The 20167-nt window shown below is 48.1% G+C and overlaps 1 protein-coding gene and 1 long non-coding RNA gene across 5 annotated transcripts in view; one reads left to right on the plus strand and one right to left on the minus strand.

Annotated features, from left to right (window-relative positions):
* Positions 1–801: 801 nt before the first annotated feature.
* LOC117363988 lies at positions 802–2721 on the minus strand. Its single transcript, XR_004540164.1, has 2 exons — positions 1747–2721; positions 802–1513 (listed from the first exon to the last, which is right to left on the minus strand). It is a non-coding gene; the product is annotated as an uncharacterized LOC117363988 (long non-coding RNA).
* PPP4R3A (protein phosphatase 4 regulatory subunit 3A) overlaps positions 2699–20167 on the plus strand; it is a 220116-nt gene continuing 202647 nt past the window's right edge. For 3 of the 4 annotated variants that reach the window (XM_033952661.1, XM_033952662.1, XM_033952663.1), the window contains exon 1: positions 2699–3151. In XM_033952661.1, coding sequence (XP_033808552.1) covers positions 3010–3151 — 142 coding nt within the window. In that variant the 5' untranslated portion in view covers positions 2699–3009. The remainder of the gene's footprint in view (positions 3152–20167) is intronic. The other variant, XM_033952664.1, reaches the window with a different exon arrangement.

Raw genomic sequence — 20167 nt, forward strand, 5'->3', positions numbered from 1 at the left:
TGAAAGAGACCTGGGGGTGATGGTAGATACAACATTGAAGGCTTCGGCACAGTGCACAATGGCCTCAAGGAAAGCAAACAAAATGTTGGACATCATTAAGAAGGGTATCACGGCCAGGACGAAGGAAGTCATCATGCCACTGTATCGTGCAATGGTGCGCCCACATCTGGAATACTGTGTCCAGTACTGGTCACCGTACCTCAAGAAGGACATGGCAGTACTTGAGGGACTCCAGAGAAGAGCGACTAAACTGATAAAGGGTATGGAAAACTTCTCATATGCTGACAGGTTGAAAAAGCTGGGGCTATTCTCTCTGGAAAAGCGGGCACTTAGGGGAGACATGATAGAAACCTTCAAAATCCTGAAGGGCATAGAAAAGGTAGACAGGGACAGATTCTTCACACTGTGGGGAACCACAAGTACAAGGGGGCACTCGGAGAAATTAAAAGGGGGCAGGTTTAGAACAAATACTAGGAAGTTCTTTTTTACCCAGAGGGTGGTGGACACATGGAACGTGCTTCCGGAGGCTGTGATAGGCCAGAGCACGTTACAGGGCTTCAAAGAAGGTTTGGATAGGTTCCTAGAAGATAAGGGTACAGATAGGAGTAGAGGTAGGTCATAGGAATGGTCAGGGACCACTGCACAGGTGATAGGCCTTATGGGCCGCCGCGGGAGCGGACCTCTGGGCGGGATGGACCTCTGGTCTGACCCAGCGGAGGCAACTTCTTATGTTCTCATTATGGGGAAGCTCTGGACTATCTGGTTCTTTTAGCCAAGTCTCCATGAAGAAGGTTAAACCAATATCATTAGATCTTTTATTATTTCACAGAACCACTACTATTAATTATTTCTATAGTGCTACCACACATACGCAGCGCTGTACAAAGAAGAAAGTCTCTGCTTAAAAGAGCTTACAATCTAAATAGACAAGACAGACAAACAGGATGTCATGGATACAGTTAATCTGCTGGCTGTTGCCAACAAGGAATCACAACAGCCTCTCTTTCAGTGGGTGGCCCACAAGAAATACTCTGGTATGAATCAAGGCAGCTGAGGCCCACAATCCAGTTTTGCTCTGGCAAGAAACTCACAAGGCTCCTGGCTGCAGGGATATAGACAAAAAATTACTATGGTGCTCCCGCAGTAAATTTTCAAATAGTAAAATAGTGCAGAAACGTGCTATTTTACTGTACCTTAGGCTGTAAGCCTTTTGGGGACAACAGAAATTCAAGGAGGCAGCCTTTTTGGCCAGTCCTAAATTTTGAATTTACGTCCCAAAGAGTGTAGTATCACAGTCCCCGATCTAGAAATCAAGTGTGGGCACTTTAGAAATCCAGCACTGGCCCACAATCTCCATCCTGGACTGGGTAACCTGGAAGCTCAAACGGGCTGAACGTGTAAACTCATGGCCGATTCTTCCCGTCGAAAGGCATACTGCAGGTCCCACAATGCAACAGGATAGGGTTGTCAGAAAACCAGGACCGGCCTCTCATCTCCCTCTAGAACTGGGTAACTGGAAAAGAGGCGAGCTAAATTTAAAAGATAATTGTGGCGCAAATGCTACATTATAAAGGGATACCCAAAATAGAATGAACAAAGGAAGATAATTGGCTTGCCTTAAACCGAACATGAAAGGATCTGGGTTTTTACATTATACTAAACGATCTGAGATTAGTCGGTTTCCCCCTTACAACAATAGTATTCTCATGCGTTCGCTCGTGTGTTTTACAACTTATTTATTTTTACCAAGCGGAAGACAGGCTTTTTTTTTTTTCTTCTTCTTCTTTCTTTCTTTCTTCAACCAATAGCTCCCCAAACTCCGGTACCCCCGGGCACGGCCAAACCGTCACTACTTCAGTCATCTCGCTGCCCCCTCACAAGTCCAGCGACAATTCTGGCACCGCTGCTCGTCTCGACTCCAAAGTTTCTCCGCGTCGCTTAATCGGTTTACGACTCACGCTTACGGCTTGCTGCAGTAAAAGTTTGTTGTTGGGGTTCACCCCCCTCCCCTTCTCTCGAACACGTTGGTGTTTATGGGGAACGAGAAGCCGTTTCTCCACCTGACCGCTTTAGCGGGAGCCGCGCGCGGCCGCGGGAGCAGCAGGCAGAGCGCGAGCTGCTGCCGGGGTTACTGTAACTTTAAATTCTGGCGGGCCGCCCGTGCCGTCGCTCGCCGGAGACCCCGCGCCACTAGCCGAGAGGGGAACCAAGATGGCGGGTCTGTGAGTGAAGAGACGGGAAATTAAAAACACAATTTTTTTTTTTTTTTTTTACACACACAGTTCGGCCTCAAAAAGCAGACCACGGGCGCCGAGGAGATCGAAGCGCCGGAAGATTTTTTTAAATTATTATTATTGTTTATTTCATTTAGTTTTGGGGCTTTACGTTTTTGCGTAGCGTTACGGTCGACGGAGAGTCAGGGGGGGGGCGAGGGGGGGAAGACGGCTTCTTGAGGCCTGGGTGTCGGGGAAAACATGGCGGAGGACCGAGACAGAAAATAATAATATGTATATAAACGTGAACTATATACACAGAGTCTCCCGGTGAGGGAACCGGAGAGCGTTAACGGGGCTGGAAGGACGGGGAGGGAGCCACACGTCTCGTCCTTTCCGATCCTTGTTTCTTTGACCTCCTTGCTTGGGCCTTTCTTTTTTTTTTTTTAACTGGGTTTATTTTAGCCGCTTGAGTCGGCCTGGGGTATCTTCATCGTAGCGGCGAGGTGCTGGCTATTTGGGGGGAGGATTAAAAAAAAAAACCAACAACTTAATTCGACAATACTATTGCCAAAAATCCTGCATGCTGGTTTGTGTTCGAGGCCCGCCACTTCCGAAAATGCCGTTCCTGTAGCCCAGGCCCGTGACGGGAGAGAGGGGCCGGCTACTGCGGTGGGTTTTTCCCCCCTACCCCCACCCACCTCCCGGTCTTCTTCGTGGACAGGTGCCCCGAGTCAGGGCTAAGCAGAGGGGGGTTGCTCCGGGCGTGTGAGGTGGTGGGAGGGCAGCCGGCAGGATGACTGACACCCGGCGACGGGTGAAAGTCTACACGCTGAACGAGGACCGGCAGTGGGATGATCGGGGCACCGGCCATGTGTCCTCCGGTTACGTGGAGAGGCTGAAGGGCATGTCCCTGCTTGTCAGGGCGGAGAGCGACGGTGAGTGCTGCTTTCTAACGTTTTCTATGCTGGGGGGGGGGGGAGGGGACAGGTCAATTAATATCCTGTTTATGAGAGTTTTGTGATTTCATTTTAAAAAAAAATGAATTCAGTTAAGTGTTTTCTTGGTCGACAATTTTTGTAAGCCAGATTATCTGCCAGTTAGTTGTGTTGGTTTTTTTTATGCGTTTTAATCATCAACCAGAACATAATCTAATCAAACTTTTTTTTGTAGGAATTTACAAAACGGTCTTTTAAAATTAACTTTTTATTCACTCTGCAGCCACTTTGTGGGAACATAACTTGTTTAGAAATATATAGCTAAGGGCTTGTCTGACATATACAAAACACACACACACACTGGATCACCTATTCACATTCTTAATTTCTAAAAAAAATACTGCATCTGCATTGTTTTTAGCATCAAAATATTTACTGTGATTATTAATACATGTACTGAATTCCCTTGTAAACAATATTGTAGGCATTTTCAACCATACTGGGTGACCTTTTGAATGTAGAGGTTGATTTACCTTTAATCAATCTTTTTAATTTGTAAATATGTGGCCAATTTTGTTATACAAGTGATGTCATGTTTGCATGTTTAGGGGAGTGCATTAATGGTTACTGTGGTTACCTTATAACATCTTGAAGTATCACGTTTCAGATAGCACAGTGAAGGAGCAGACCAGTCCAAATCAGTATTTCAAAATGTGTTACCAAATCTTTTTTTTATAATTAAATTTCCGACATACTAAACTAGTTTTGATGTTTTCCCATTCAGTTTGAAGGCTTGTCTTACTTTGCATCAGATGTAGTAAGCATTTCTTTCCAAGGAAATAGTGTAATACAGGTTCACAATTCTTTATCCAAAATGCTCAGGACCAGAGACACTTCAGATTTTAGAATTTTTCAGTGTTTGGAATGATGTGTTGCCAGGGGCCTTAGTGATTCATATTCATCGCTTGCTGCAGCCCTGCAGTCTTCTCTCTGCAGCTTTGCTGACATCACTTCCTCTTTCCTTCCTGGCTGGGCATGACAGAGAGAAAGGTGCAGGGCCACAGCAGGTGATGAGGTGCTACCCGCAACATGTCAGAAGTTATACAAGTGTGAGGTAAGATGAAAAAACTGAATTACTATTGGTATAGAGCAGGGGTGGGCAACTCTGGTCCTCGAGGGCTGGAATCCAATCAGGTTTTCAGGATTTCCTCCATGAATATGCATTGAAAGCAGTGCATGCAAATAGATCTCATGCTTATTCATGGAGGAAAACCTGAAAACTCTACTGGATTACGGCCCTCGAGGACCGGAGTTGCCCACCCCTGGTATAGAGTGACATCTTTAAAGTTACTGGGCCCAGGTTTCACGTTTGATGCTAGAAGTTAAACTTTTTTGTACAAATTAGTAATGCAACAATGTTACAAAAAATTTTTGGCTTTTAGAATTTTGGATAAAGGAACTTGTACCTGTATTGGGAAAACTCTTCAGTATATCTGGCCTTTTGAGCTGTATTTAGTCCCTTGAACAAGTAGTGGTGCTTTTGTGTAAATAGGGCTTTGTTTCTATTTATTTACTTACTATCATAAAACAGTGCGATTTTAAGTGGTGTACAAAATAAAGCATACATAACATTTTTGTTAAAATATAATAACACACAAAATACATTGAATCTGCAATTGTTTAATGTCTTAAGTCTAATCTGCCTGAAAGTAGGAACTTCAAGCAATTTGTCAGAAGACCTCAAATTACAATTTGGTCTGTATATTCTAAGCCTAAGCCTAAGGCATTTTAAATGAATGAAAGCACCTTTAAACCGAACTTGAAATAGTATTAAGAGCCAGTGTAGCTCCTTCAGTACTTGAGTTATGACTTGATCATGAAAGGCCAGTAAGCAAGCTTGCAGCTGCATTTTAAGCTATCTGTAAAGTGTATAGTATTATTATTTTTTTTTTTTTGAAGACCTAATAATCAAAAACTGGTAATATATACCAGTGATTGCAATACAGATCGAAAATTGTTGGGAGAAAGAAAATCTTTTGTCTGCTTGAAAAATATCTTCTGAATACTGAATAATATTACTAACATGGGGTTTAAAAGGCAAAGATGAGTCAATATTGACTTCAAGATACTGACACGGTAAGGCAATTGGCATGTCAGTATTATCAATTTTGATGGAATAATCATGGGCTCTAATTTATTTGCCAAAAATAAAATTCCCTCTCATCAGCAGACAAACCCAGACGTATGGGGTAAGTCCGCCCACCAGCAGGTGGAGATAGAAAGCACTGAATTGTAACATAATAAAGGATGGAATGCTCCTAGGTCTCTGTCTGTCTCCAGCAGGTGGATGGATGGCTTCTTCCATGCTCCTGTTTTTGGTCTCCTATCTCCTATGAGACTTATCATTCAATGATTGTTCAGATTTAATTTCATTTCCATAAAAGATAGTAAAATATAAAACAAAAATTATAAACTATTTAAATACATCTTAAAATATAATCATTTTATCAATCCTACTTAATCAAAAATATTTTTGAAATAACCATGTTTATCACTTTCCTTAAAATCCTGATATTAGACAAGTTTCTTATTGCTAGATTCACTAAGCAAATCGATCATGTACCGATCATTTTGCGACCCCGACCCGATTCACTAACCTTCTGACCGATCCTGTCTGCACCCGATCCGATCTGCGCATGCAAATGAGGGAAATGTCATGCAAACTAGGAAGGCAGTGATTCATCGATATTTTTCAGGCATACCGACTGGGCTGGCTGATCCAAAACCAAGTGACTGATGAGGACCAGTCACTCACTCCTTTCCTGCTCTCTCTCCCGCACCGAAATACCAGCCCTGCACCTCTGAAAAAACTATACTCTCTGCCGCCCTGCCTGCCTCCTGTGTTCAAGCAGTAAGCCTGCTTCTCCATCTGCTAAACCATTGAGTCTGTGGGGAAAAATACCGCCCCGACTCTCCTGCTCTCTGCCGCCCTTCCCTACAGTGCAGCCCCACTTTAAAACCACGGGCTCACACTGTGGGGAAGGGCAGCACAGAGCAGGAGAGTTGGGGCGGGTTTCGTGTTCAGTTCCGTAGTCTGGCAGTTCCCCCCCTTGGCTTTTTTAAAAGAGGTTGTAGCGAGTCCCATCGGGAGACGAGATCGGGCCCAGCTGCCTTTGCCTGCCATTACTTCCCCAACCCTTCCTCCTTTGTTTTGACCTCGCTGGTGCAGGAGAGCGGCGCATGTGCGGATTGCATGTACAGTCATCAATGATGGTCTGCGCATGTGTCGCGATCGGTCGTCAGTGATCCGTGGGATCGCTTGTGGGCATGTTTCCGATTAAGTCATTTGCATGGGAGCCTTTAGTGAATAGGTCGCCCAGCAAGACTTGGAAATGGATCGGACAGGTAAGGGGGCTTTAGTGAATCTAGCCCTTAGGGCTAGATTCACAAAGCAAACCAATTGGTTTGCGACCCGATTTTACTCCGGCCCGATTCACTTACCTCTGTGCCGATCCGATTCCAATCTGTGCATGCAAATGAGGGGAACGGCATGCAAAGTATGTAGGGACGCAATTCACTAAAGAAATTTTTTTAAACCAACTGAGCTAACCGATCAACACATAAGTGACTGCTGGGAACCAGTTGCAAATGTCCTTTCCCACTGTCTTTGGCCTGAAATCCCAGCTCTCTGCTCTACTCTGCCCCTTCCATAGAACTTGCAAACCAGCAGACAACGCTAAAGAAAAGCAGGGACAGTGGTCTTCATCTTGGGCAGGTGTCCTTAAAATGGAAGCATATTTCTAAAATTGAATAAACAATATATTACACTGAGGGAGGGGGGGGAAAAAGTATTTTCTGGATCAAGTGCAGTGCAGCGTCTTGGAAAGCTGTAGCTGGATTTTTCAGATCTAGCCCAGTATGCTTGCTGAAAATATATCAACAGATGCTTGGCATGTTAATAATCAGAAGGGGTTCTTGGTGGTCACTGCAGCAGCGGCAGCAGAGTAACGGGAGCACATTCATCGAATCAAAAGCAGCGCCAGTGGAAGCAAGATCGGAGACCACTACGATAATGCAGATGCCGCCCGACTCTCCTGTTCTCTGTCGCCATTCCCTGCAGTTCTAGCTTGTGGTTTTAAAGCAGGGCTGCATTGTAGGGAAGGGTGGCAGAGAGCAGGAGAGTCAGGGTGGCAAGAGCAGGGCTTGGCTGGAAGGAGAGAGCAGGAGTTGGGGGTGCGTAAAACCTCCCAAAACAAACCAGCAAAAAAATAAAAAACGGACACAAAACACATGCGCAGACCATCTGCAGGGAAAGCAGATGGTCTGTGCATGCGTCAGGATCGCACACTAGCGATCCATGCGGTCGGAGGGGGCGTTCCACCGATCGCCCTCATTTGAATTTTTTGCTGTTGTGAATTGGTCGGGCCTGCTGGAATCAGCCACAGATCGCCCATGGAAGTCACGTTAGTGAATCTAGTCCTTGATTCACTGTTCAGATAATTCCAAAACTCTCCAGTTCTTCCCAAGAGTGTTCCCTTCATAGAGGAGATCAATCTACAATCTTTACAAGATGGTATTACCAATAAAAATTCTCGGGAAGAGTATAAATTCAGTACTTGAGTGATATGCTGTTATCAAATCCATCAAATAACCTGGACATAACCCATATAAAATTTTACAAATAACCCCCCCACTCCCTTTTATGACATAGCATTAGTCTTTTTTTTCACTAGCTGCAGCGGTATAAGCTCCAACACTCAGGAATTCTATGAGCATTGGAGCTAATACTGCTGTGGCTGGCGATAAAAACAAAAAAAATTAACGTGGCTTTGTAAAAGGGCGGGGGAGGGAAAGCAAGCTTTTGAATTTGATTTTTGCCTTGATTGGCATCCAATGCAGTTCTTGTAGTAACGGGGTAACATGATTGAATCTTATTTTCCCCCAATATAATTTTAGCAGCAACATTTTATAAAATCTGCAATCATTTCATCTGCTTGGCAGGAAGACCTTGCAGACTTATATTACAATAATCCAATGAGGTAAGTATTAAGGACTGAACTATTATGCAACAATTTTAATTTATACCATCATTTTTTGAGCATATTATTGACCTGATTTCCTTTTCCCCAATGTTGCATTAACCACTCTCTTATTAAGCCGCGATAAGGAGGTTTTACAGCAGCCCTGGAACACTAAATGCTCTGATGCTGCTCCGATGCTCATAGAATTCCTATGAGTGTTGGAGCATTTAGTGCCCTAGGCTTTTGTGGCTTAATAAAAGAGGGCCTAAATATGGTTTTAACTATATTACATTTGTCTTGTCCAAATTTAATTTCAAGGAACGTTGGGATATCCAAATATGCCATAAATACATCATTCATCAAGACACGTTAGATAGTAAGGAAAGATTCATACAATATCATCAGCAAGACAAAATAGTCAGTATGTTTTTTTTTCTGGAGCAATAAACCTAAGTCTCTCATGTATAAGTTTCAAAAGAATAGGGGAAAGGGGAGAACCCTGGGGAACTCCTTGGGGAGCCTGCCATTGTTGTGAAAAATTTTCTTACCAACCTACTGGCATCTATCTGTTCTTAAGAAAACTTTTCCTCTTATACCCGTTCCATCCATTAAAGTCAACAGCAAGTCATGATTGACTAAATCAAATGCTGCAGATAAATCTAATATCAACACTTACATTTTTTATTTCTCACTTTAGACATTCGCGCCAGAAGAACTATTTCAGTGCTGTAAAGTGTAGAGAATCCTGATTGAAAAGGACCCAACAGATCAAAATGTTCTGTATATTCCTGAACCTGAACCTGTAATGTAACAATTGCTTCTATGACTTTAGTTAAGTTTGGAAGCTACTGGTTGATAATTTCCACAATCTGAAGAATCCAGGTCTTCTCCTTTTAATAAGGGATTTAACAAAATTATTCCCATATCTTTCAGATAGATACTATGTTGTAGTAATTAATTTATCAAATTAATAAACCATTGGAACAGATTATCTGGCATTGAGCTTAACAATCTTGCAGCAGGAGGGTCCAGTCTACAATCCCCTTTGGAAAATTGTAGAAGCATTGTCTTAACATGTACTGTATGTCAACCCAACTTAAATGAAGTCCACATATGATCTACCAGAATAACCACTAAAAGTTCACCTGTTTCTAATTGAGTAATAACTAGCTCTACATTGACCCGTGGTAGGGATTTTACAGTCTTATTTATCTTAGACTGAAACAAATCTGTAAGATTCTGAGCAGTAATTGGTATAGGGCAGTTTGTATCCGAGGTTGTGTAAAGGACCTTGCCAATTGAAAGAACTCTCTACTAGGATTAGAACTCTGGTTAATGTTCTTAGAAATGAAGTGCTTCTTTGCCAACTGTTGTTTTTTGTTTGTAATGATTACGGGCCTTCCAGGTAATAAGATCTTCCTTAGCAACAGCAGCAGATGAATCCAGAGAACAATGGGATAGCACACATCTACCAGCAGGCGGAGATAGAGAAACTGATTAATAGGTGGTCCTATTGGCTGGCACTCCTCCTGTATCTTCAGTATGCTCTATCTCCCAGCAGGTGATGTTCGCTTTTCAACTACAGTGTTCTCCCCAGATATTTTTTCCAGCCGGGTGGCATGAAAAAGTAGCTGGGTGGGGTGGGGCAGGACAGAGAAATTTGGTGGTGGGGAGAATTAAGGGCTCCTTTTACAAAGATGTGTTAGCGCCTTAACGCGCGGAATAGTGAACACGACTCTGCTGCCAGAAGCGTCGATGACGATGAGCAGCCCGGCTTTCCTCGACTTGTCCTCTCCTCTCCTTTTGGCCGGCGCAGGGCCTTTGCTGGGGGCCGCGTCCGGCTCCTCCTTTGGGGCGCCCTTGTGCAGGTGCATTATGTCGGCAATGTGGTTCAAGAAGAGCCTGAAGCGGGGGCTGTGGTGCTACTGAAAGAACTGGGCATAGGCATTCTTCTGGGGAGGGGGCGGCGGATCCATGGGGGAGGGGTGCCCGACACTCTCACACCAATGAGGCCATTTTCCTCGGGGCGCTTCACCTGAACCCGTCGGCCTCCCGGGCCAGAAACTGCCCGTCGCCGGCTGTTTAGTGTTCAATCTTCTGCTCTGCCGCAACTTCCTGTTTCCGGTTGTGTTAGAGCAGAAGATTGAACATTGAGCAGCCGCGTGTGCGCGGCTCTTTGAAAGCGTGCAGGTCGCCGAAAAGGAAAGCCTGCAAACTAAGGTGAGGTGAAGGGAGGGAGCTGGCTAAGATCGATCGGGCGGGCAGGGGCTGCGGGGACCGCGTGATCCTTGATGCCTCACTGCGGAGACAAAACTGTTCACCGCTCCATGGGGCGGTGAATGGCCTTGTCCCCGTCCCCGCAGCGACTGCTATTTTTCTTTCCCCGTTTCGGCGGGTTACCCGTGGCTAAACGCGGCTAGCCACGGGTAACCGCCACCGTGTCATTCTCTAGCCTGGACTTCAGATTTCCAAGCTTATCACGCTGGTTTCTCCTGTCACCATTTTCTCATGGCACATGCTAGACGGACCCCCCAACCAGACAGGAAGGGCTGTAGAGCTCCTTCTAACCAGGAGCCAGTTACCTATTCTATCTTAACCCGCGGAGGAGCATGCACTATGTGGCTGTTAGTCTCATCCTTGAAGCTCTCATTAGCGATGTGAGCTTTGTCTGATACCTGTTAGGATGCTGTTGTTTTCCATGGGGTGGTAGATGCAGCATTTTAATTGAGTCTAGTACGTATTCACTTTAAAGGACATACGTATTTCACTCACATTGCTTGGAGTTAGTACTGTTTTCATGGTTCCAGTATACTCCTTTTTACATTGCGAAACTCGATTTTTCCTAAGAGAATTTCTTTCTTCTTACAGATCCTACAGTTCTCATCCTGCCGTTCCCTGACCTGCACTTAATTCTGAGGTGATCTTGACTTCTTCCAATGACTCTTCGGGCTTTCTCATGATGGGGAAGACGCTATAATGTCAGGTCAGGGGGCTGTGAACATTTTTCAGGATGCTTGCAACTTTGCATCCTCCTCAGGTTTCTGGTTCGTTCTTGGAGTCTCTATATTTTGTGTTTCCCTAAATGTTACTGGTCCTCAGGGCAGTTCTTGTAGTTCTTCAGGAACTAAGGGACGTTGTTCCACTTACTGCATGGTGCCCAAGATGGGGGCATTGGGCAGGCTGGATCCCATTCTGATGAATTAGTTTCTCAGGGTTACACATTTCTGCAGTAAAACTGGGAGAATATTTACATGTTCACTATGGACTCCGAATCGGCACGCTATCTATACCCCTCTATCCCCTTTTCCAGCAGGAAATTGTCCAATCCTTTCTTGAACCACAGTACCGTACTCTGCTTATTACGCTCTCTGGAAGCGCATTCCAGGTGTCCACCACACGTTGGGTAAAGAAGAACTTCCTAGCATTCATTTTTAATCTGTCCCCTTTCAACTTTTCTGAATGCCCTTTTGTTCTTTTATTATTCGAAAGTTTGAAGAATCTGTCCCTCTCTACTCTCTCTATGCCCTTCATGATCTTATAAGTTTCTTTTCCTCAGTTCTTTGGACATGAATCTTCGAATTCGCACAGCGCTCTTTTCTCCTGTACTATTTATAGGTATATCGGGCAGATGTTTTTATTCATATAGGAGAGAAATGTGTTTCTTCCCAGAGACTAGGGCGATGGGTCACAGTCTCAGGTTTGCATTATTCTTCTGTTACCATGACCAAAAGTATGGGATTCTGTACAGGTTCTAGGATCCATGTTGCTGACTGCACTGGGAACTTCGGTTTGCTTTCCCATTATAACACTACAGCAGTCGCTTTTGTTCCAGTGGTTCCCGGTATCTCAGGGCTCCAATTATTTGGTAGGCTCCTCAAGTATCGCTCTGTATAATTTGGTGGCTCAGTGAGATTTCTCTTTTCAAAGGCATGCCTCGGTCTTTGCTGGACTAGCTCATGGTCACCAAACCTCCAGGCTGTGGGGTTGGGGGGCTCGGTGCTTTCCATCCTCAGCTCCAGGAGTCTGGTCTTAAGAGGCGACTCAGTACTTGTTCATTCTTCTATTCTGGAGCATGGTCAGACTACCATTTCTGGAGTTTCAGACCATTCTTCCGGAATGACGCAGAAGGTCTTTTCAGTGAGTATTATTTATGGGGGTATTTCTCTACAACCTGGGCAATAGGTGATGAACTAAGTTGGCGGGTAAAGTTGTGATGTACTCAGTTGTGGTTCCACTTCAATGGATGGACCCCCATCTTCCTCTTCTGTTGGAAGATCATTTTATGGGTCAGGAAAAGAGTTTAGATAGACTTTCTCTCTGTGAAATCTGAGCATGGCCCATTTATTGTATGTTACAGTGTACAGCGCTGTGTACGCTCAAGAAAGTGTAAATGTTAGTAATAGTGAAATCGTCTACATCTTGGATATTGAGAATTTTGGCTCAGGCGTTCTAGCTCTTTTTATGGAAGTGAGATCTGGAACTAGACCTCATGGCCTCGTCTCAAAATTCTAAGCTTCCTAACTTCTTCAGCGGGCACAGGGAGTGGGAGTCAGGGCGTAGCAACGTGGCTTCTTTCTCGCCTCTGGTTTCTCTTTTTTCAGTGTTTTCCCCTGGCTGATGATGGCTTAGATTTGCCATCTCAAGCTCGCTTTCAGGGCACAGTATTTGTAGAATCTCTGGATTGGCTGCGCCGTCCTTGCTATGCGAATCTGATGAGTCTTTCGACAGCCGGATTGTTGAGTTTCCTGGTATCTCCGGATTTGCTCACCTAGGGTCCGATCAACATGGATATTTGTACTACTTTGGTATTACGACCTAGCTTTTGAAAAGTCATGGCTGACATGTAAGGGTTATGCGAAACAGGTTGTTTCTTCTCTTATCCAGGCGATACAGATGTCTTCACCTGTGGCTTCTGCTTCCTTTTGGAGGTTTTTCCTTTTTTGGGTACTTCTCAACATTTGCACTCTTCCAGAGTTCTTTTTTGGCACAAGTGTATTGCCAAGGGCTTAGTGTTCAATTCCCTTTAGCTTCCAGGGCCATTCTTAGCTTGTTACAAGGGCTAGGTATATTGCTCTTCGCTTACTTCTCGGCTTCATGTAGTTCAATTCCTAAACTGAGTACGGTATATTCCTACACCTCTTAGAAAGCCCTGTCCGGAGTAAAGTCTTAAGGTAATTCTTCACAGTTTACCGAAGGCTTCATTTCATCCTTGTCTTTTGAGAATCTAAGGGCTGTGCCATTGAACACGGGGTTTCTTGTGGCCATGGCTTCAGCTCGGCGGTTTTCTGAGTTGCAGGCCTTGTTTGGCGAGGGTTCCTATTTCTGATTTACAAAATCTGGGGTGTCAGTTCGGACGGTACCACAATTTCTTTCTAAGGAGGTGTCATCCTTTCTTTTATGACACTCTCACTTTTCCTTCCTTCATCCTGGGAGGAGAAATGGGGAGATGTGCTTTTATTCACTGCATTTTTTTTGAAAGTGCATAGCATTCTCCGCGAGCTAGGTTTCTAACAACTTTTAGTTGTTTAGATCACCTTTTTGTATTCTTCAAGGAACGCCTCAAACGTATGGTGGCGTCCAAAGCCTTCATCGCTCGATGGATCCAGGAGGACATTCTTTACGCTTGCTTGATGGCAGGGAAGCGGTTGGTGAAAGAACTTCATGACCATTCCGCCAGAGCGATGGTTACTTCTTGGATTTGGTCCTGAGGTTTTTTCCTTGGAGGAGTTTTGTCTCGCGGCAACTTGGTCTTTAGAGAGTGCTTTATCTCAGCATTACCGGTTGGATGTGGGGGCGCATGCAGTGGATGCGTTTAGTGCTTCGGTTGTTGCGGAGGCGACGTTTGCTTCCCACCCAGATTGAGGATTGCTTTGCTACATCCCATTGGTCTCTGGATTCATCTGCTGCTGTTGCTAAGGAAGGAAAAATTATGTCATCCCAGGACAAACAGGTAGCATATTCTCAACATGTGGGGTGATGTCACCGACGGAGCCCCCTAGTGGATGTTTTCACAAGCAGACTTGCTTGAAGACCTTCAAGCTTGCAATTGGCCGGGCCCCTCCCACCCAACCTAGGTCATGCGTTTCCTCAGCGTGGCCTCAGTTCTATGTTTTCTGTGGAGCCAGAAGCACTGCTCCCTTGCTTAGCGCGATTTCGTTGACCCTCTTGCACCACGGCTTATTTGGTTACTTTCAGTTAAGTCGCTGTGCCCGCGTCTTTATTTTTCTTTTTTTCCGTTCGGATATTTTTGACCGGGTTCACCGGTCTTGTTCTGGCCGCAGCCGTCCTTTTTCTTATGTCCCGGCTTCGTTCCGGGTTTAAAAACTGTACTAAGTGCAACTGGGTTATCTCCATCACCGACCCTCATCGCTGGTATGTGGAGTGTCTGGGTGCGTAGCATCGCACTGAGTTGTGCTCACGTTGTGCGACTTTGCAACCGCGGGCTTTTTGGAGGGTGGCCAAGATTCTCCAACTCTTTGGCCCCATGGATCCTATGGGACAGGCCTTGAGCTTGGCCTCGGTGCCCTCGTTGGGAGCCTCGGCCTCGAAGGCTCCAGCCTTGGCTCCTCCGGTCTCGGGTAAGTCTCCTCTTGCCTCCTCAGGTGTGCCGGCAAAGAAGCCTGCCTCGGAGTCTCATGTAAGTGCCGCCTCGTCGGTGTCTTAGACATCATTCTAAGCCTGCCTCCTCACCTAGGGAATACTCTTCCTCGAGGTCACCCCCGAAGGAGCGCACTGCTGCACCTACGATCCAACAGCCTTTGGTCTCAGTGCCTATGTTCGAGGACATGCTTAAGGCTATACTTACCACGCAGCTTTCCTTGGTGGTGAGCCAACTGGTCCCGACCTCGACGCCTCTGATTTCGGTCTCGACCCAACCTTGGTCTCAGTCTGACCAGCCTGAGCATCCTTCTCTCGTGTCTAGGGGCTGTGCCCACAAGACTTGTTGGGTTTTCTCGAGCAATTCTTCCTCCCCCGAGTCTCCTGTGACTTTTTGAGGGTCCAGAACGGGGGCCTGCTTTTCGCCCGCTACTATGTTGAGGCTTGCTGCTCCTAAAAAGCTCCGGTCTTCTCCGCCCCTTCGGGGCAGGTCTTCATCTGCAAAGCCTTCCAGGCACACCCTTGTCCTCGAGTTGGACTCCAGTGTGTGTTCCCCATCGAGGCAGATGCCAGCCTCTAAAGGGTCTTCAAAACTGGTGGAGGAATTTTCATTTGCCCCGTCTTCTCCGAGGCTCCGCCAGTTGATTCCTCGGACTCCGGGGTCCTCCCTGGTCCACCTTGCATGGGGTCACTCCTCGACGCCCCCCAGACACTTTAGTCGAGCCTCTTCCATCTCCCATTTGCGGTATTCCGAGGACCCCGTGCACTATTTGAAAGAAATTTCTCCCTCTTTCTCAGCTGCCCCAGATTTCACTCGGAGTGTCCTCCGGGGGATGAGTCTTCTTCTCGAAACTCCTCCTTTACTCATTTCATCTCTGACATGGGTAGGGCCTTGAACCTGGACCTCCAGTCTGAGTCCCGTTATACCCAGGAGTGGCGGAAATGGGTGTTGATCATGAGCCCCATGAGGAGCTGCGCTTGCCATTGCACCAGGTTCTCCGGCAAACATTTCTCCGGAACTTGGAGACCCTCCTATGCGGTTACAGCCATTCCCTCTAAGTTGGAGTCCCGCTACTGGACGATACCGGTGAAGGGGTTTGAGAGGTCTCAGCTTTCGCACCAGTCCTTGGTGGTTGAGTCTTCCTTGAAGAAGTCCAGCCCCTCTAAGGTTTAAGCTGCCGTCCCTCCGGGCAGGGAGGGCCTTACGATGGACAAATTTGGTCGCCGTATTTATCAAAACTCATTGATGGCGAACCGTGTCATCAACTGTAACTTTATCTTCACGTCCTACCTCCGGTTCTGTGTGGACGCCCTCCGCTCGTTCCGGGAAGATGTGCCGAATTCTCAGCGTCAGGAGTTTCGTCCCCTTGAGGAGACCCTCTCCCAGCTCCGCCTCTATATGTTTCAGGCGGCCTATGACGCTTTTGAGTTGTCCTCGAGGGTCACAGCGTTTGCGATTGCCATGCGTCGTTTCGCTTGTTTCAGGATTGTGGACATGGATCCGAATCTCCAGGATCGTCTTGCCAATCTCCCTTGTGTGGGTAACGAGTTAGTTGATGATTCCATAGAGGGAGCCACTAAGCTCCTCTCAGAATACGAGCGGTCCTTTACTTCTCTGGTGAGATTTAAGCCGAAGACTTCTCCGGCTCGGCAATACAAAATTCCTCTCCGGAGGTATCCGCAGAAATCTACTCCTGCGTTCTCTCGGCCTCCTTTGAAGCGGCCGCAACAACAGCAGCAGCGACAAGCTAAGGCCCAGCCGCCTGCTCCGGCGAAGCCTTCGGGCTCTCTTCCTTCTGGAGCCTTCCCCCCTCCCCATCGGGGGTCGTCTCCATCATTTCTATACCCAGTAGGAACGTCTTACTACTGACAGTTGGGTGCTTTCCATCATTCAGGAGGGGTACTCCCTTCACTTCAGTCACGTACCCCCGGACCTTCCTCCAAGAAAGTTTCTTTCTGCCCGGTCTCAGCTGCCTCTCCTTCTGCAGGAAGCTCAGGCCCTTCTTCGCCTTTGGGCGGTCGAGGAGGTTCCTCCGGACCAGAGGAATACCAGATTTTATTCCCGGTACTTTCTGGTATCCAAGAAGACGGGGGATCTGCGTCAGATCCTGGACCTCCGTGCTCTGAACAAGTTTCTGGTCAAGGAACGTTTCAGAATGCTCACCCTTCCTACCTTGTACCCCCTCTTGGACGAAGGGAATTGGCTGTGCTCACTGGACTTCAAGGAGGCGTATGCGGACATTCCGATACACCCGGCCTCTCATCGGTATCTGAGATTCTGGGTGGGGGATCTCCACCTCCAATATCGTGTTCTTCCCTTCGGCCTGGCGGCCTCTCCGAGGGTTTTCACAAAATGTCTAGTTGTGGTAGCTGCGGCCCTGTGTCTCCACGGCCTGCAGGTGTTTCCCTACGTCAACAACTGGTTGATCAAAGCGTCCTCGCGCCATGAATTTCTGCGTGCGACGAATCAGACCATCTTGCTCCTTCAGAGTCTCGGCTTCGAGGTGAACTTGCCCAAGTCCCACCTCTGTCTGTCCCAGTCTCTGGAATTCATCAGAGCAGTCCTGGACACGATTCGTCTCCGCTCCTTCTTACCTCGGCCTCGTTGAGAGGCCCTTGTTTGTTTGTACCATAGGGTGGCCCATCTGCCCTCGGCTCCGGCTTGGCTTATGATGGTCCTCCTTGGTCACATAGCTTCTACGGTTCACGCGACTCCTTTTGCCAGACTTCACCTCCGTATTCCACAATGGACTCTTGCGTCCCAATGGAACCAGGATCGAGATCCTGTCTCTCAGCTCATTGTCGTGACTCCTTTGTTGAAGAAGTCTCTCTGTTGGTGGATGCTCTCTTCCAATCTTTCCAGAGGTTTTCTGTTTCATGCCCCCCCCCTCCGCAGAAGGCCCTCATGACGGACTCATTGACCTATGCTTGGGGGGCTCATCTGGACGGTCTTCGCACTCAGGGTCTTTGGTCCAGTGCCTTTGTCATATCAATCTGCTGGAGCTTCGAGCGATTTTCCCCGCCCTGAAGGCTATTATCCCAGGACAAGCAGGCATGATATTCTCACATGTGGGTGACGTCATCTACGGAGCCCCGATGCGGAAGCATTTTCAAGCAAACTTGATTGAAGATTTAAGTTTGCTCTGCTGCTCCACGCATGCGTGCCTTCCTGCTCCACTAGGGGGTGCATCCCCTCGTGGTCTCCAGTTCAAAATTTTCCGCGAGCCTAGAAGACGTGTTTTTCAGGCTCTGCCCCAACTGCCTTCTAGCACCGCGATTTTTTCTTGTTTTTTCACGATTAAGTCGCTGTGCGCGAATTCTTTACTCCTTTACTTGATTCCTGCTTCGTTTTCGACGACCCGGAGGCTTCCGGGTCCCCGTGGCCGCGTGGCTAATCGAGCCGCGGCTACTTTCGATTTAATGTCCCGGCCTCTGACCGGCTTTAAAAAGTGCACCCGGTGCGAGCGGCTTCTTTCTCTCACAGATCCGCATCGCCGGTGCATCCTCTGTCTGGGGGCGGCTCATCCAACCGACTCCTGCCCCCAGTGCGCTATTTTCCAAAACCGGGCCCTCCGCCGAAGAAAAGCCCGCATGGCGGACCTCTTCACCCCGGACCAACCCTCCACCTCGGCCTCGAGGTCGGCCCCGGCCTCGGCCCCGGCCTTGACCTCGGCCCCGGAAACCTCAGCATCGCCTCGAGACTCGACCCCGAAGCCCTCGGGACAACAAAAAGCCTCGGCTCCGGGTAAGTCCCCTCTTCCCTCTTCAGGTTCTGTAACAGCGAAGAAGCCAACCTCGGGGACAACGGCGACGCATGGCGGGAGCCCCATGCTTACAGCAACGTCTAAGCCCTCCAAGCCTTCGGGCCGTGCCTCCACCACACGGGAATACTCTAATACGAGGTCGCCCCCGGTGGAGCGCACCGAGGCAGTGGACATGCCTTCGATGCTGTCCGTGCCCGTCTTCCAGGACCTACTCCGAGCGATGATCACGTCGGAGCTGTCCGCTGCAATGGCCCAGTTTCAATCGGCCTCGACCTCGAATGTGCCAGACCAGCCTGAGCCTCACACCGAACAACCTCGAGGAAAGGTGCGCAATCCTCGCCGCATCCCATCCTCCTCGGACTCCTCGCCGAGACGCCCGAGACGTTCCCCCTCCGCAGACCGCAGAGGGGCAAAACGTCGGGTTAGAACTACAGAAACCTCGAACCGCCGTACCTCCAAGAGGGCACGAGGTTCACCAACTCTACGAGGCCGTTCTCCCACACCTCGTACGGGACCACTAAGGGTGGCTGAGTTATCACTCTCCAACCCGCGCATCCTCCGAACTCCCCCTCGGACGCATTTTCCGAGGGAGTCCGGATCAAGGTCACCAATCCAACATCGATCGGTACCCCTAACCCCGGCATCGTCTCCGAGGGGCTCCTCGAGACGCCGAAGATCGACAACCCCGGAACACTCTCACAGTGCTTCCCCAGTCTCGGAGCATGGATCAGAGCATGAACCTCGATACTCGAGGGAAGCCTCCTTATCCTTCTCCACCCGACGAAGGTCTCGTTCCCCGACCCCGCACGGGGCCCCGGGGACATCTCGCCCATCCTTCACTCGCTTTGTCCAAGACATGGGCCACGCATTGGACTTAGACCTCCAGTCCGACTCCAGATACTCTAAGGAATACCTGGCGGAGCTGGATATGCCATCACTGCCCAGAGAGTCCCTTCGCTTACCACCTAACCCGGTACTCCAACAGGCCTTCTTCAGGAACCTGGAGACCCCCTACATGGTCACGGCCGTACCCTCCAAAATGGAGACCAAGTACCGCACAGTACCTTACCCGGGATTCGAGCAACCACAGCTCTCCCACCAATCGCTGCTAGTAGAATCCTCCTTGAAAAAGGCTCACCCGTCCCGGGTCTCAGCAGCGGTCCCCCCAGGCCGAGAAGGCCGAACCCTGGACAAGTTCGGCAGGAGGCTATACCAAAACGCAATGATGGCCTCTAGGGTGCAAAGCTACACTTTCACCTTCACATCATACCTCAAACACCTCATTGGACTATTGAGAGCCTTTGAGACTGACATACCGGCCTCCCGGCAGGGAACGTTCGGCCTGCTCTTAGAGTCCCTCTCCAGCCTGCGCCTTCATCTATTCCACGCGGCCTACGATGGCTTCGAACTCTCCTCCAGAGAAGCAGCCTTCGCTATCGCCATGCGCCGACTAGCTTGGCTGCGCCTGGTCGACATGGACCCCAACTTACAGGACCGGTTGGCTAACCTCCCCTGCGTGGGAAAGGAATTGTTCGATGACACTATCGAGGCGGCGACAAAACGCCTCTCCGAACATGAACGCTCGTTTGCCTCCCTTGTCCGGCAAAAGCCCAAACCGCCAGCATCCAGGCCAT

Source organism: Geotrypetes seraphini, chromosome 7, assembly GCF_902459505.1.
Source record: "Geotrypetes seraphini chromosome 7, aGeoSer1.1, whole genome shotgun sequence".
Classification (NCBI taxonomy): Eukaryota; Metazoa; Chordata; class Amphibia; order Gymnophiona; family Dermophiidae; genus Geotrypetes; species Geotrypetes seraphini.